Raw genomic sequence first — 14,998 nt, 5'->3', positions numbered from 1 at the left:
TCAAAATGGAGCTTCTGAGGTGCATATCCACCCCTTGGAAGTTTCGTCCAGGCCTCCACGGGCTTTCCCCGGCACATTGCAGGCCAAAATAGAGCTTCCGAGGGGCAGAAATAAGTACACGGTTGGTTGGCTTGGTTTGATTTTGTCATTCACCTATATAACTGAGTGTTATTTGAAGATCTTTTGTCTTGTTGCAGATATGCCTCAGCCTCCAGGTGGAGACACCTATATCTTGCCAGATGAATATAACCCTCTGCTGAGAAACAAGCGGTCGCTTCTGAAAACCCATAAGACCAAAGAGTTCAATGTTGAGACTTTGGTGGTGGTTGACAAAAAGATGATGGAAAACCACGGCAATGAGAATATTACCACTTATGTTCTAACTGTACTTAATATGGTAAGGATGTTCCTTTAAATTGATTACTGAACATTAATACAGAATCCGTATTATAATTGTCTAAGACTCCTCCAATGAGAATCTATCTCCCCTTGCTCCCAGACAAAAGTTTTTTGTTCTAGTGATGCTGAAAACATTTAATTAATTAATTAATTGAATTTTTGTTCTCCCCTCTCCCTGAGGACTCAGGGCAGCTTACAACAATAATTATAAAACAATATAATCAGTTTAAAATACTTCATAATAATAAAAAAGCATTTCATAATAATAAAAAACATTTCATAATAATAAAAAACATTTCATAACAAATAGTTAATTCCATAATAATAAGAAACATTTCATAATAATGAAAACCCTACAATATAATCACTACATTCATACACCAAACATCCCAATCAATTCATGTCTCGCCCGGATAGACAGGTGTCAGTTATTACAACCCCCAGGCCTGTCTGCAAAGCCAGGTTTTCAAGGCTTTTCGGAAACCCATTAGGGTGGGGCCCTGTGGATCTCGGGGGATAGTTGGTTCCAAAGAGCCAGGGCCACCACAGAGAAGGCCTTCCCCCACAGGCCCACCAACAGACAGACATGGTTTAGTCAATGGGACCCGGAGAAAGCCTACCCTGTGGGCTCTAATCAGTTGCAGGGAACTATGCGGCAGGAGATGTTCCCATAAATTTGATTTCTATGCTGCCTTTAATAGAGTCCAACATAATAAAGATATAACAACATTCACGTCTTGGATATGAGTGACATTTAGCAAGCATGTTAACATAGTACATCTTTGCTTGAGTACATAACCTTACACTTATGCCTCGTTTGTTCCTCACTCATTCGTCGTGGCACAATAAAATTCTTACAATGACTTTTCTTAAATTTCAGCTCCCCTTCTATTTTACTCTTTGCCAAAAACAAAAAATGAGCATAGCCACTTCAAACCACTGAAAATCCTTGGAGCAGAACTTGCAGGGTCACTTTGACCAAAGAAGGCGTCATGTCTCTAGGACCTTCATAACATTAATGCGTAGAAACGAGTATCAGAAAAAGAGATGGACTTAGGTTTTTTCAGCTGCACTTATCATTCAGCTGGAAAGACTCATCTTGTTTCCCGTTGTGATCTCAGGGCAAATGTGCTTCTCTGGATGCCTGTATGGGCAGATGAATAGACACAAGCGCATGCAAACATATTCTCAAATATCTTACAATGCGTAGAAACATGGAGATTACGTATGGATAATCTCAATGAGATGAGATGAAATGTGAACCTTTTTCACTGAAGGTTGAACCTTTTTCACTATGTAAAACTACAAATAAACATGTTTAAGAAACAAATAACAGGCAATAAATATACTATCACACAAATGCGTGAATTTTTTTTCTCTTTTTATTTATTTATTTATTAGATTTGTATGCCGCCCCTTTCCATAGACTCAGGGCAGCTAACAACAATAATTAAAAAAAACATATAACAAATCTAATATTTAAAATAACTAAAAACCCTTATTAAAAACCAAACATACACACAAATATACCATGCATAAATTGTATAGACCGGGGGGAAAGAAAATCTCAATTCCCCCATGTCTGACTTTTTCTGTGCAATTTAAATAAAGCAAAAAATAGAAGACTGCATCATGGCTATGGATGAAAATCAAACATTGTACAGATAGTTCTCAATTTATGACCATAATTGAGTCCAAAATTTATGTTCTTAAATGAGACATTTGTTAAGTAAGTTTTACCCCATTTCTGGTCTTTCTAGCCACAGCTATTAAGTGAATCATTGCAGTTGTTAAGTTAGTAACATGGTTGTTAAGTCAATCTGGCTTCCCATTGACTTTGATTTGCCAAAATGTTGCAAAAGATGATCACATGACCCCAGGACACTGCAACCGTCATAAATATGAACCAGTTGCCAAGCATCTGGATTTTCCCATGTGCGCATGAGAATATTGTAACAATCGTAAGTGTGATCTCTTAAAACTATGTTTCAGGTTTCTGCTTTGTTCAGAGATGGAACAATTGGAGGTAATATCAACATTGCAGTTGTTGCCTTGATACTTTTGGAGGAAGAGCAGGTAGAGTATGTTCAATATTTTAAAGAAGAATAATTAATCTTGATTTTTAATCTTGCTCCTGGATTCAATTCTTGAATGCAGAAGTACAGGGGTTGGACAAAAAATGGAAACACTTGACTTTTTGGCATCATAAAAGTTTGAGCATGTTCAAATCAATCAAAACCTGACATATTTTAATGGTTTTTTTAAAAAAAATCTGTTATAAGATATGTTTTTTTAAGCTACCAGAAATTTAAGGAAATTGGTTATAAACTTCTAGAAATGGCAGATCTCTCAGACTTTCAAAGAGGCCAAATTGTTGGTGCTCGAATGGCAGGTGCTAGTGTAACAGAAAGTGCCTGAATGTTTGGCGTTTCAAGAGGTAATGTCTCAAAAGTAATGACTGCTTTTGAAAGAGAAGGGAAAACGTCCTCAGCCAAGCACAGGTCTGGTCGAAAGTCGAAGTTGTCTGAGAGAGACCGTTGGACACTAAAGTGAATTGTTAGAGCGGATCGCAAGACCGCAGCTCCTAAAATCACTGCAGAGCTCAATAGACACGTACAGAACCCAGTTTCCACAAAAACTGTTCGAAGGGAGCTTCACAAATCTGGATTCCACAGAAGAGCTGCAAGGTATTTCCATTTTTTGTCCACCCCCTGTATCTTAGTAGCATTGTAAGAATAATCCAATCTTTCCTTAGCTTGATGCCTGCCAGGTGTATGGAATCTCAATTTTTAAAAATGCATGCTACAAGGCAGCTTCAGAGAAACTTATTTTAATCATCATAGTATTTGTACACTGTTGTATTTATCTTTATGCAAATGTAAGTTTAAAGAGAATAAACATATGAAACAGAATGTTCAGGATTGAGCTTCTTGATTTCATGCCCCAATTATGTTGTATTCTCCATGTTTCAAACTACTCATTCCCAACATAAGAACTTGTCTTCTTTTTTTTATATAAATGTATATCCTGAATATTTTGTATTGAAACTTGGCCCTAGTTCTCAGAGACACTGCAAACTCAATGTCTCATCATCTGTACCAATTGAGTTTAAATGTACTGTAATCTTAGATCAGAAGCAGAATATCAGGTATGGTATGGACATAGATTGTAACTCCTTGGCTACACTAGATCATTCTTCTCAGCAATGGACAATTGCAAAGGAAGAGGCCTGGATCCTAGAGCACAAGGCTTGTCATTTTTTAAAAGATGTTTTTTTAAGTGCTTTCGGGGTAAAGGAATCTCATTATGACAGACCAAATTAAGGTGCTTGGCTCTTCTCTCATAGAAGTCTGGAACTATGAGCAAAATTGCTTAATGATATTCAAAGGATCTGAGCCAGACCACAACATCACACATTGGCTGCTTCACAGAAGTGTTTAGCCAGAATATTTTTAACCACAGGTCAACAAATAATTAGGGGCTGATTCACACCTCTGGCTAAACTACAATGTGTGATATTTGCACATCCAGTCAAGCCAAGAACAAACAAACCTCAGTATGGCTTTGTGTCTTGTATGATGAGCCATTCTCTCAGGGGTTCGCCTAGGTCAGATTCTATGTAGCCGAAGTTCAGAGAGAGCTAGATCACTGTCCAGCGAGGCCAGAGGTGAATAGGGCAGCCCACAGCAAAAAGAAGAGTTAATTTGTATAAGCAATAACAGGCAAGCAAGGTATCAAGTGTCAAAAGCTGCAGCTGAAATTCAGCATAGCTAGAGGGAAACAGAGAATGCCAGGGCAGGGGTCAAGATCCAAAGGGAGTGATAATTTGGAGAAAGGGAATGTACATTTTACCAAGTAAGACTGTTTCCTTGAGAAGACAACAAATGCAAATTTAGGTTGTAATGTCATAGAGTTGATAGAATCGTGTTATGATTTAGAATTGGTTGACTGAAAGGTTCACACTGATAGGCTTCTCTGGCATGATTCAAGTCTTGAATCATTCTGCATGATTCAAGACTTCTAGCTCAATTCTCTCACAGTTCTTCCTTTCAAGGACCATTCAGGCCTCTTTCGGTCTCAGTTATGGGAGATTGCCACTTCTGGACTGGTTTGAACCAGAATTGTTAGCCATGCTCTATAGTTGTCATGAAACATGAAGAACCATGGTAGCATCACAAACATGAAGGAATTTCAAATTTATTACAGCCATGAAGCCAGGTACAAACATGAAGGAAAAATATTCATATTAATGAGGAAATAATAAGTTTAGGACTACCAGTTTTATAGTAAAAGGAAAGCCAGGTTGTCTTTTTATCTTCTTCCATTGTCTTTAATGAATATTTTTATCCTGGGTTGCATTTCTGGAGTATCCAATGAAATACTTGAAGGCAATTAAATGTGTTAGTTTGAGGTACCATCCTTTCCTTCTTAAGACATGAAAGAAAAGCTCCAGATTATCATCTCTACAGTTGTTACAACTATGTTGATGGTATATTTTCTACTTTCCCATCAATTATTTCCCTCCCTCTTTCCTTTTTTTTAAAGCTTTTGAATTGATTCCAAACTCCTGTGCAGTAGAAAACTCTATTAGTAATGTAATGCTTCATTTTATGTGCTGAGCGATCAGGGCTCCTAACGTGACAGCTTAATTACACTGAATGTTTAGATTTTCATGCTTGGACCATGTCCAACCTGAAAGAGTAGGAAGAATAATCTTTTGATCTTACACCTGTGACATAATTTTCCTTTATATCTCTGGTTTGGAAGTGCTACTCCTCTAAATCTTTTGCTTGCTATTCTGTTGCTTTTGAGACTATCCATAACCACATATGTGTGCTATTGATCATATAAACAGAACACAAGGAGCTAAATATTAGCTAGCAAATGGGAACAAAGTTATAGTTCAAAACTAATTATATTTTACAGTTTAGTTTTAAATTGATTAATCACTTGGAATTGTACATAGGAAAATGCCTTTGGCAAATCTTTCCCATTGTTTTTTCCTATTTTTTCCCTTTGTGCTATTCTAAGAGAAAGTAATAGACAGCTATAATATGATAATCTCTTCAGAGATTTGTCTATCTCCCTCCCTGTAAAGACATTAAAGATCTTTTTTTGACATTTTTTGTTAAAGTGAGGTGTGTCTTCTGGATTAATTTATAATGCAGTTTCCATGCTTAAATCTAATGCTCAGAAACCATACATTTTGGGCTTGATCCTTTGGTAGTTGACACATTTGGGAAGCAACTGATTTTGCTGTATAAATTACATTTTGCTAATATTGTAAACAAGATCTAGCAGTAGCTATGGCCAACTTTTAGGAGCTGATAGCGACTGAAACACATATATCATCATGTTTTTCAAAAAGCTTATTTCATAGTATGTATCAAGGGCTTGAATGGGTACAAAAATATCAATAAAATTCATGTCCAGAATTATTATTATTATTATTATTATTATTATTATTATTATTATTATTATCATCATTCTAAGTTAAAGTTAATTAACCCTTCTCTTCTTTCTTATAACTTGTTCGTAAGTGCAGACATGAACCCCATTTATGCAATAATGCTTTCCAAGATATTTGAACAAAATTCCTAGATAAAACAAAATTCACTTCACTTCTTCTACAATTAGCCAGTCATCTTGCTTCAATATTAGAGAAGATGATGAAAATGGCTTCATATATCCTCTCTGCATTCAATACTCTTCTCTCCTGATCACAGATATTTTAGGTATTTAGGTATACAGAACAGCAGCAAAGATAAAATAGAAGAGATAATATTAAATCCAGTATGTTTTTCTTCCAGAGTCAAACTTGGATGACTTTACATACCATAGTCAGCCATCACCTGTGAAGGGTGATATCCTAATCAAATGGACATACCTGGTTTCTTAACAAAGCTGGCTGAATTTTGGCAATTAAAGTCCACAAATCTTAAAGTTGCCAAGTTGGAGACCCCTGTCCTCGAGTCAGCAATAATCAATGGAGTAAAATCTGCAGACTTCTTTCCTCTTCCTTTCCTTATTAATTGCATCATTTGGTGAAAGTAAATAGCTGAGATTTCAAAACAGTACTCTATAGTTTGGTTCCTCTGTTTCTAGTGAGAAACTCTGTTGCTAATTTGCAATTTCAGAAAGAGAAAACAACAAATACAATATTCTGTGTTCCAAGGTGCCATATTGACCCATTGGATAAGCCATAAAAGACAGTTAATGAATCAGCTGAAGAGAGTTTGTGCAATAATAACTAATGCTCATTATTTATTGATCACTTGGCAGGATGCAAACCAGGCCTACCAATCTGGGTGCATCCAAGCCAAATATTTTTGCTAGGCAAGTCTGGTGCTTTGCTAAGGGCTTGATAAATACATTGGTTTCCAGTCCTAGAAAGAACTCCTGTATGAAGGCTGTGATGGATTACCTGGCCTTGGCTGGTGAGTTGCATTAGGCAATACAACCCTATCTAATGAGTTTACATTAACAATAGGTCTTTGAAGTTCGTAAAAATGTCAGGTTGATTTTGCAAAGACCAAAATATCAATTTATTTTGTCTAAGCTGCTTTCATAGAATAAAAATATTGGTGTTCTGTTGTTTCTCAAATCTTGCCCCAAAGTGTTGGTCTGTTTTTATTCAGTTGCAAACTGTATTTAAAAAAAAAAAATCCTGCTCATTTTTACTTTCTAATTTAAAAAAAAAAACTGAGTGGAGGCGTTCCTTTGTTTGACTTGTCTGCAGCCGGGTCTTGTGATTAATCACCATGCTGACCATACCCTGAGTAGTTTTTGTCAGTGGCAGTCTGGGCTGATGGGAAAGGATGGCAGCCGCCACGACCATGCAATTTTACTAACTGGCTTTGACATTTGTTCCTGGAAAAATGAGCCTTGTGATACTTTAGGTAAGTCTTTGCATGCACTGGGCCACAAATGCATCAAGGATCCTTTGTCAAGATTGTTATCTTCAAATGCAGGTGCTAAATACTTGCAATCTGCAAGACCTAGCCGTCATCTAAGTCTTGATGCTTAGATGATGAGAAAAGCAACATTCCCATTTAAAATGTTTGTACAATGATATCCAGTTTCCAACTGAGGCTAAATAATATCAAGTTCATAGAGATTTATCCATGTTCTCCTTATAATGCTAATCGGAGTAGGAAAGTAGGAGTAGGAAAGGATACCAATCTTATTAATGAATGAAAATATTCTGTGCCAGCATCTTTCTACTTTCTACTATTAGAAAAATCTGGTTTCTAATGCATCCATGGGATTTGTAATGCATCTCAGTTGAAGCCTCTAGGGACTACAGGAAATAAATATGTGACTCAAAGACAACAGTTATATGCTATCAACATTTATCACTTTTTTTGCAATTAAAAAAGGGAGACATCTCTTCCTACCTTATTTTAATTGTCTAATCCCATTTTTTTTCCTAAGGCATGCTGTTTATCTTCTTTTTTTTCAATTAAACACTCCAGGATTTGCACCAATAAGTGGCATGTGCAGTAAATACCGCAGCTGTACTATTAATGAAGATACTGGACTTGGACTTGCTTTTACTATTGCTCATGAATCTGGGCATAAGTAAGTTTGTCGATCTGTTTTTTGAAGTGTAAAAGAGTTTTAAACTCTTTCCTGCCAAAAAATGACCAAAAAATGATTATTTTAGATATTCAATCATGTTGTGTGATTTCTATTAATTAGGGTTACTGCCTACATTTTAATCACAGTTTGATATTTAAGTATAAAAGAAAATATACTGGAGCTGCTGATCTGCCCCATGTTCCATCTTCTTAGCATGTAGGCTCCCAGGACTGTCTATTAGAGTGGCTAGAACTAAAATATTAAAAATCCTATTTAAACTATAGATTCTAGCTCATGGTCATAATTTGCCAGTGACATGTGTTATAAACACCTCAGTAACATGTCTTACAATTTTATACTGAGATTTTATATGTGTGTGTTTGTGTGTGTGTGTGTGTGTGTATTTGTGTGTGTGTGTGTGTGTGTATTTGTGTGCGTGTGTGTAATATATTTGGGGCTTATTTGCTTTCATCAGGTAGCTATATATATATACATATATACATATATACATATATACATATATGTATATATATAATGAATTGTCCAAAAATACAAGTTCCAAGTATAGTTATAGATGAAGAAACGAAAGACATCACAATCTCTGCAACATTTAAATTTTTTGAATATAGCTTTTGTCAGCCCCTTCTGATATCGTCAGAGTGTAATCCTCATTGAAGAATTGCTTGTTTTTATCAGCATTACATAAAAGCAAGCATCTCTTTAATGGGGATTTTACACTCTGACAATGTCAGCAGGAACTGATGAAAACTTAGTATATAAAAAATATTGAAATGTCCCAGAGATTGTAATGTGTATAATTTTTTCATATGTATACATGTATGTGTGTCTGTCTATCTGTCTGTCTGCCTACCTACTTATATATATATACACATACATACACACAGAGTGAGAGAGAATTGTTATACTTTATCAATATGTAGAATCTCTGTCTCTTACACCCACAGATTGCAGAACAAAGCAAAAAACTATGACAATTTGTAGTTGTGTGCACAATTCCTGTGCCATTGTATTTGTGCTACCATAAAGAAAGTGTTTAAAGCCATAATCTGGTCTGTTAATGTAGTTTTCAATCACCACCAGTGATCATCCTCACTGAATATACCATTGAATATCAGTTTTTAGGATCCAATGTATAGTATTAAACAAATTAGGCCAGCCAAGTTCAATGCAGGTTACAATTTCGTAGGGGCAAATAAATAAACTTGCTTTTATCAATCTGGTAGTCTATTTAAATTCATTATTGTCTAAAATTATTTATAACCTGTAAAAAGTACAAACATTGATAAGCATATGTGAAGCTATGTATGTTTATGCTGAATAAAATTATTTAGATAGAATGTTTAAATGTACTGCAAAATCATTGCATTTCAAAAGTCTAACCATATTAAGATTGTGCACAATACTGAAAATAGTAGTTGAGATTACTCTTCTGCTCAATGTAAATTCTAGCAATATGAGACAATATTTGTAAAGGTATAACTTTAACATTTTGCCTCTTACAGCTTTGGCATGGTCCATGATGGAGAAGGAAATATTTGCAAAAAATCTGAAGGTAATATTATGTCACCCACACTAGCAGGACACAATGGAGTCTTCTCCTGGTCAGCTTGTAGTCGTCAATATCTCTACAAATTTCTAAGGTACCTGTGCTAAGTGAGTGATTTCAGTAAGGAAAAAGCATAAGCTCTGAGAAAGTTGTTTTTGTCCCTTAAAATGGGAAAGTTTCATTGCAGAAAGCTGTAGATACCAATATATATGCAGTGAGATCTGGTGAATTTCAGACTCAGCGTTTCAGATTACACATGGTGATAAATCTAGTATGATTCTATATGGTTCATAAAGTAGCTGTTGATGGATTACATTTCCTCAGTTTATTTTTTGGGAGAAAAGAACATATTGCAGGAATTTGGTTAATGCATTCAAGGTACATATCAGGGAGAAGACTGCATGCATCCAATCTTTCCTGGGAACTCACCAAATGAGTTGAAATAAAAGTGTAAATGTCCTCAGCCATCAAACATGGGACTTTAGTCCTTGCAGATGTACAAGACTCATATTTCTTATGTATAAATAAACATATTTTTGCACCATGTTAATGGCATCTGTAAGTGCAAATTTTGTAATAATTGCAAAACAACTAAGAAATCTAAATCAAAGTTCTAGCTTTTCTTTCTCCTATTTGAAAAATTCCATTATTGATCTGAGTCATTTAGCATAAAATGATAGTTCATCTACATAGGCATCATCCCTAGCTTAGCTGTCTCATATTCCTGCATTGCCTTAAACACGACCTAAGCATAGGCCATAAAGTCATCTGCTATAATGTCCTTCCTGTCGACGACTACTTCAGCTTCAACCACAACAATACACCAGCACACAACAGATATAAACTCAAAGTAAACTCACTCCAAACTTGACTGTAGGAAATACTACTTTAGCAACTGAATAGTTAATGCATGGAACTCTCTACCTGACTGTGTAGTACAGGAGTAGAGAAAGTTGGCTCTTCTGTGACACGTTGACTTCAACTCCCAGAATTCCTGAGCTAGCATGAATTGACTCAGGAATTCTGGAAGTTGAAGTCCACGAGTCATAGAAGAGCCAACTTTGCCTACACTTACTGTAGTATCATCACCTAACCCCCAAAACTTTACATTTAGGTTATACACTTTTGACTTCACCTGATTTCTAAGAAGTCAGTAAGGGGCATGCATAAGTGCCCATTGTTATATCTTTGTATACTACCAATACGTATTTGACAAAAATAAATAAATAAAAATAAATAAATAAATAAATGTAGAAAACAGAGGAAATGTCCTTTAAGGACAAAAGAAAGACAATGGTTAGATAAAAGGGGCCTGAGTTTGAACCAAGAAGGTTACATGAGTAAATGTCTCATATCCCTCCCTATTTTTCACAAGATAAAGGGTTAAAGGGGAAAGAACACACAAAGTTGCAAGATTCCCTTACTATAGCTTTACAACAAAAGTAGTACTGATCTAACTGTCATTGGTTTCCTGGACTAGTCTATCTTTGAAGCTGGTATCATGTAATCAGAATTTCTATGTGATCTAAAACTGTCCTCTTTCAGAAGTGAGTAGCTATTACAAAGGTCACTTTTAAATCTGAAATCGATTTAACCAAAAATGTCTTCTTTGGATCTCTTTAGCTCTCCTCAGTCCTTGTGTCTTGCTGATCAACCAAAGCCTGTGCAGGAATACAAGTATCCAGAGAAGCTTCCAGGGCAGCTTTATGATGCAACTATTCAGTGCAAATGGCAATTCGGAGAAAAAGCTAAACTATGCATGATGGACTTTAAAAAAGTAAAGAAAAATTATTTAATCTAGTCTTAAACTAGATTAAATTCAATAAATTATTTAATCTAGGGACTCTAGATTAATGTTATGTGTATTATTATATTTTATTCCTTACATAAAAGTGTGAGATGCATTAATTTTAAAATAGTGTATTTCCTAATTCTTATGAACTATCATTCCACCTATATTAGAAGTTAATAAACTGATTTGATTTAAATAGCTTACTTTTCTATATATTTATTTGCATAAGTAAATACATATTATATTTCATATGACTTCTCCATTCAAAACAGTTTCCAGAACAGCTTAGAATAGTTCAATAAAAGAGCTGCTAGTGAAAATAAAAACTAGCAAACAGCTTGGAAATTTCAAAGTATTCATTTGTGCTGGAAAAGATCTTGGAATGAGCGGTGTCCTGGGAAAGAGCAATCCAAAGTTGGATTGACATCCCTTGGGAAACCCTTTTCCTAATAGCTTGGTGGATAGAAATCCAGAAAATAATTTCTTGGTTTGATGTGAAACATTTGTATTGATCCTATTTACAATCTTTGGATAGACAACTCAGTTATGGGTAATCCTGATTTTACAACCATAATTGAACTCAAAATTAGTGTAACTGAGACAGTTCTTAAATGAATTTTGCCCCATTTTATGACCTTTTTTACACCATCGTTAAATGGACACTGCAGTTGTTAAGTCAGTAACATGGTTATTAAGTGAATCTGACTTCCCCATTTACTTTGCTTGTCAGAAGGTTGCAAAAGGTGACCCTGGGACATAGCAACTGTCATAAATATGAGTCAGTTGCCAAGCATCTAAATTTTGATCACATGTTCATGGTCATAAGTGCAAAACCCAGTCATAAGTCACTTTTTTCAGTACTATAAATGGTCACTAAATGAACTGTTGTAAATCAAGAACCATCCGTATTTCAGTAACTTTTCTTGTCATTCCATGGAATTCCATGGATGTAATACATGCAGAAATGCTGTTGCTGCTATTGTTGCCTTGTCCTGTTTTAAGATAGCCAAAAAAAAATCCCAATTCCCTATGTAGATGTTGTAATGGTATATACCTACTATGAGCATGAGCTTTTTTTGTTCTAGCTATAGATACATTTGGAAATAAATCATTCTTAATGCAGTCCTTCCCTTATCCAGGATATCTGTAAAGCATTGTGGTGCCATCGAGTTGGCAGAAAATGTGAAACCAAATTTATGCCAGCTGCAGAAGGTTCAATCTGTGGTTATGATATGGTAAGAAAATATTCGATAGATATTATTTATATAAATGGGGGTACAAGTGGGAGCTGTGAAAAATGTGAGTTGAAATGAGAAAGAAAATGCATTGCTTGCTATTTGAATTGAATTGAACTGAACTGAATTGAATTGAATACTTTATTTTGCCAAGAGTGCTTAGATATGCAGACATTCAGTATCTGTTAAGCACTGTTACTACATCTGAATCATTTGAATTTAGATAGATGTTTGTTCCTTTCCTTACCTAGAGCCTTTCATATTATCCTATGCATAATAACTATTCTTTTGATGTATTGAAGAGTTGACTTGCATCCTCTTTCCTTAGTGATGCTAGTATTAAAAATGTAAGATGCTGGTCAAGCTTTCCCACAGCCGATAGCAAGTTTGGCCATCTCCAAAGAATAGAATAGGTTGTGTGGGAAATCCTTTTATTAGAATCACTGCACCCTTGGGATCAGTTTATGGTCCTGAGTGTCTTCTTGTGATCCTGGAAGTCACATAGGAAGAAAGTTTAAATATCCTCTTAACTCAGTAAGCTCTAGTCGGCTTCTTGTCATTTTTGGTGATGCCTGTACCAGAAAAGGCACATCTATGAATATCATATCACTGATTAATCGGGGCCTTGTGGAACAAAGAATAGCTTTTGAAAGAGAAAGAAGTCTGGAATAATCAAGTAATCAAGTTTTTGTTTTTATTTAAACTTTGTATATTCTGCTCAATCCATCAACAATTCACCCAGAAATATAAATGGCCTTCCATGTTGATTGCACAAGTGGGCAGACAGAGAAGTTTCATAAGGTTTTAAGGACAGTACTTTGAGTTGCACTTGCTAGGAACCAGCCTAACACCTGCAATTGAAATATAATGCTAGTGAAAAAGCTTTCACCTCTCTGTATAAGATATATAAATAAAAGCAGCAATTGGTTACACTTTTTACATAGTTATGTTGGGCTCATTTTCTTTACTTCCTTGCTTTGTACTGCTGTTCTGTTTCTGCTGCCTTGTTTTTCCTTTATTCCCACATTTATTTAGAAAAAAACATTCAGATTTATTTATTTTATTTATTTATTTATTTTGTCCAATACACAATACACATTGAAGAGAATAGACAAATAGTAATATATATAAAGAAAAGGATAGGAGAAAAGATATAAAAATAGAGGAGAAGATATATGAAAGGAAGAAAAGATAAAGGAGATAAAGGAGAGACAATTGGACAGGGGACGAAAGGCACACTAGTGCACGTATTCACACCCCTTACTGACCTCTTAGGAACCTGGAGAGGTCAATCGTGGATAGTCTAAGGGAAAAATGTTGGTGGTTGGGGTTGACACTACTGAGTCCGGTAATGAGTTCCACGCTTCGACAACTCGATTGCTGAAGTCATATTTTTTACAGTCAAGTTTGGAGCGGTTAATATTAAGTTTTAATCTGTTGCATGCTCTTGTGTTGTTGCGATTGAAGCTGAAGTTGTCATTGACAGGTAGAACGTTGCAGCATATGATCTTGTGGGCAATACTTAGATTGTGTTTTAGGCGTCGTAGTTCTAAGCTTTCTAGACCCAGGATAGTGAGTCTATTTTTGTAGGGTATTCTGTTTCAGGTGGAGAAATGAAGGGCTCTTCTGGTGAAGTAGATGATACTTCACCAGTAGATCACTGAAGATTCTTTTTTATATGTTGTTTATTCAAGAGGGCTATGTCAAAATAATATCAGCCATGTTTTTTTCTTTCCATTTCATAATTCTTCTCCTCTCTTTAATCCATCCAGTATGAGTACTCAGTGTTCCAACTTCCACCCCATGAATGCCTTTTCCTCTACCAGCACGTTTTGTCTTCTTTAGGCACCATTACAGAACTCTCTGAAGTTATTTAGTCATTAATTCACTCTATCTTTCACTAACCTATCTGCATCTAATTTTGCACCCTATGACCTCCTTCTTTTCCACACACCCTTATATCCCACAAACTCCATATCCTCCTTTTTTTGCTTTAGCCATCCCATCTCTCACCTTTTCCTTCCCCTTGCCTATCTCAAATAGCTTCTTCTAATCCTAGTTAAATGTAGCAGAATTCTTCCAGTTATTCTCAGTAATTCAGCATCAAATCTCAGATGTAAGTAGTTCAACCCAGATTTGACCCAGATAAGTGAGAAAAATTGGCTGAGGCTTGGGGGAGTCTCACACCTGCAATTTATTCCAGAAGAAGTTTCTGTTTACACGTGTGGAAGTTTTCATCCTAATATCTGGGGAGGTGATTTGTATCAAGATTACAGCAGAGAACAAAAATTAAAACCTCCCTCCCCTCATGGCATTACCAATTCATTACATAATTTTTATTTATATGAATTAAAGAATATTGAGTTTGAGCTTCAAACAGAGGCAGAATCATGCTGTGTAACTTCAACAAGCTGCAAATATTGC

At 35.6% G+C, this 14,998-nt stretch overlaps 1 protein-coding gene across 1 annotated transcript in view; it reads left to right on the top strand.

The window, feature by feature from the left end:
* The window catches only part of ADAMTS16 (ADAM metallopeptidase with thrombospondin type 1 motif 16), a 110,122-nt gene that overhangs the window by 23,661 nt on the left and 71,463 nt on the right, over positions 1–14,998 (top strand). The window contains exons 5-11 of the mRNA XM_070747015.1: positions 198–397; positions 2,392–2,475; positions 7,139–7,298; positions 7,875–7,980; positions 9,504–9,641; positions 11,171–11,324; positions 12,479–12,574. Coding sequence (XP_070603116.1) covers positions 198–397; positions 2,392–2,475; positions 7,139–7,298; positions 7,875–7,980; positions 9,504–9,641; positions 11,171–11,324; positions 12,479–12,574 — 938 coding nt within the window. The remainder of the gene's footprint in view (positions 1–197; positions 398–2,391; positions 2,476–7,138; positions 7,299–7,874; positions 7,981–9,503; positions 9,642–11,170; positions 11,325–12,478; positions 12,575–14,998) is intronic.

This window comes from Erythrolamprus reginae, chromosome 3 (genome assembly GCF_031021105.1).
Source record: "Erythrolamprus reginae isolate rEryReg1 chromosome 3, rEryReg1.hap1, whole genome shotgun sequence".
NCBI classification, from domain to species: Eukaryota; Metazoa; Chordata; class Lepidosauria; order Squamata; family Dipsadidae; genus Erythrolamprus; species Erythrolamprus reginae.
Note: the sequence above shows the minus strand (reverse complement) of the source record. Positions and strands in the feature narration are given on the sequence as shown.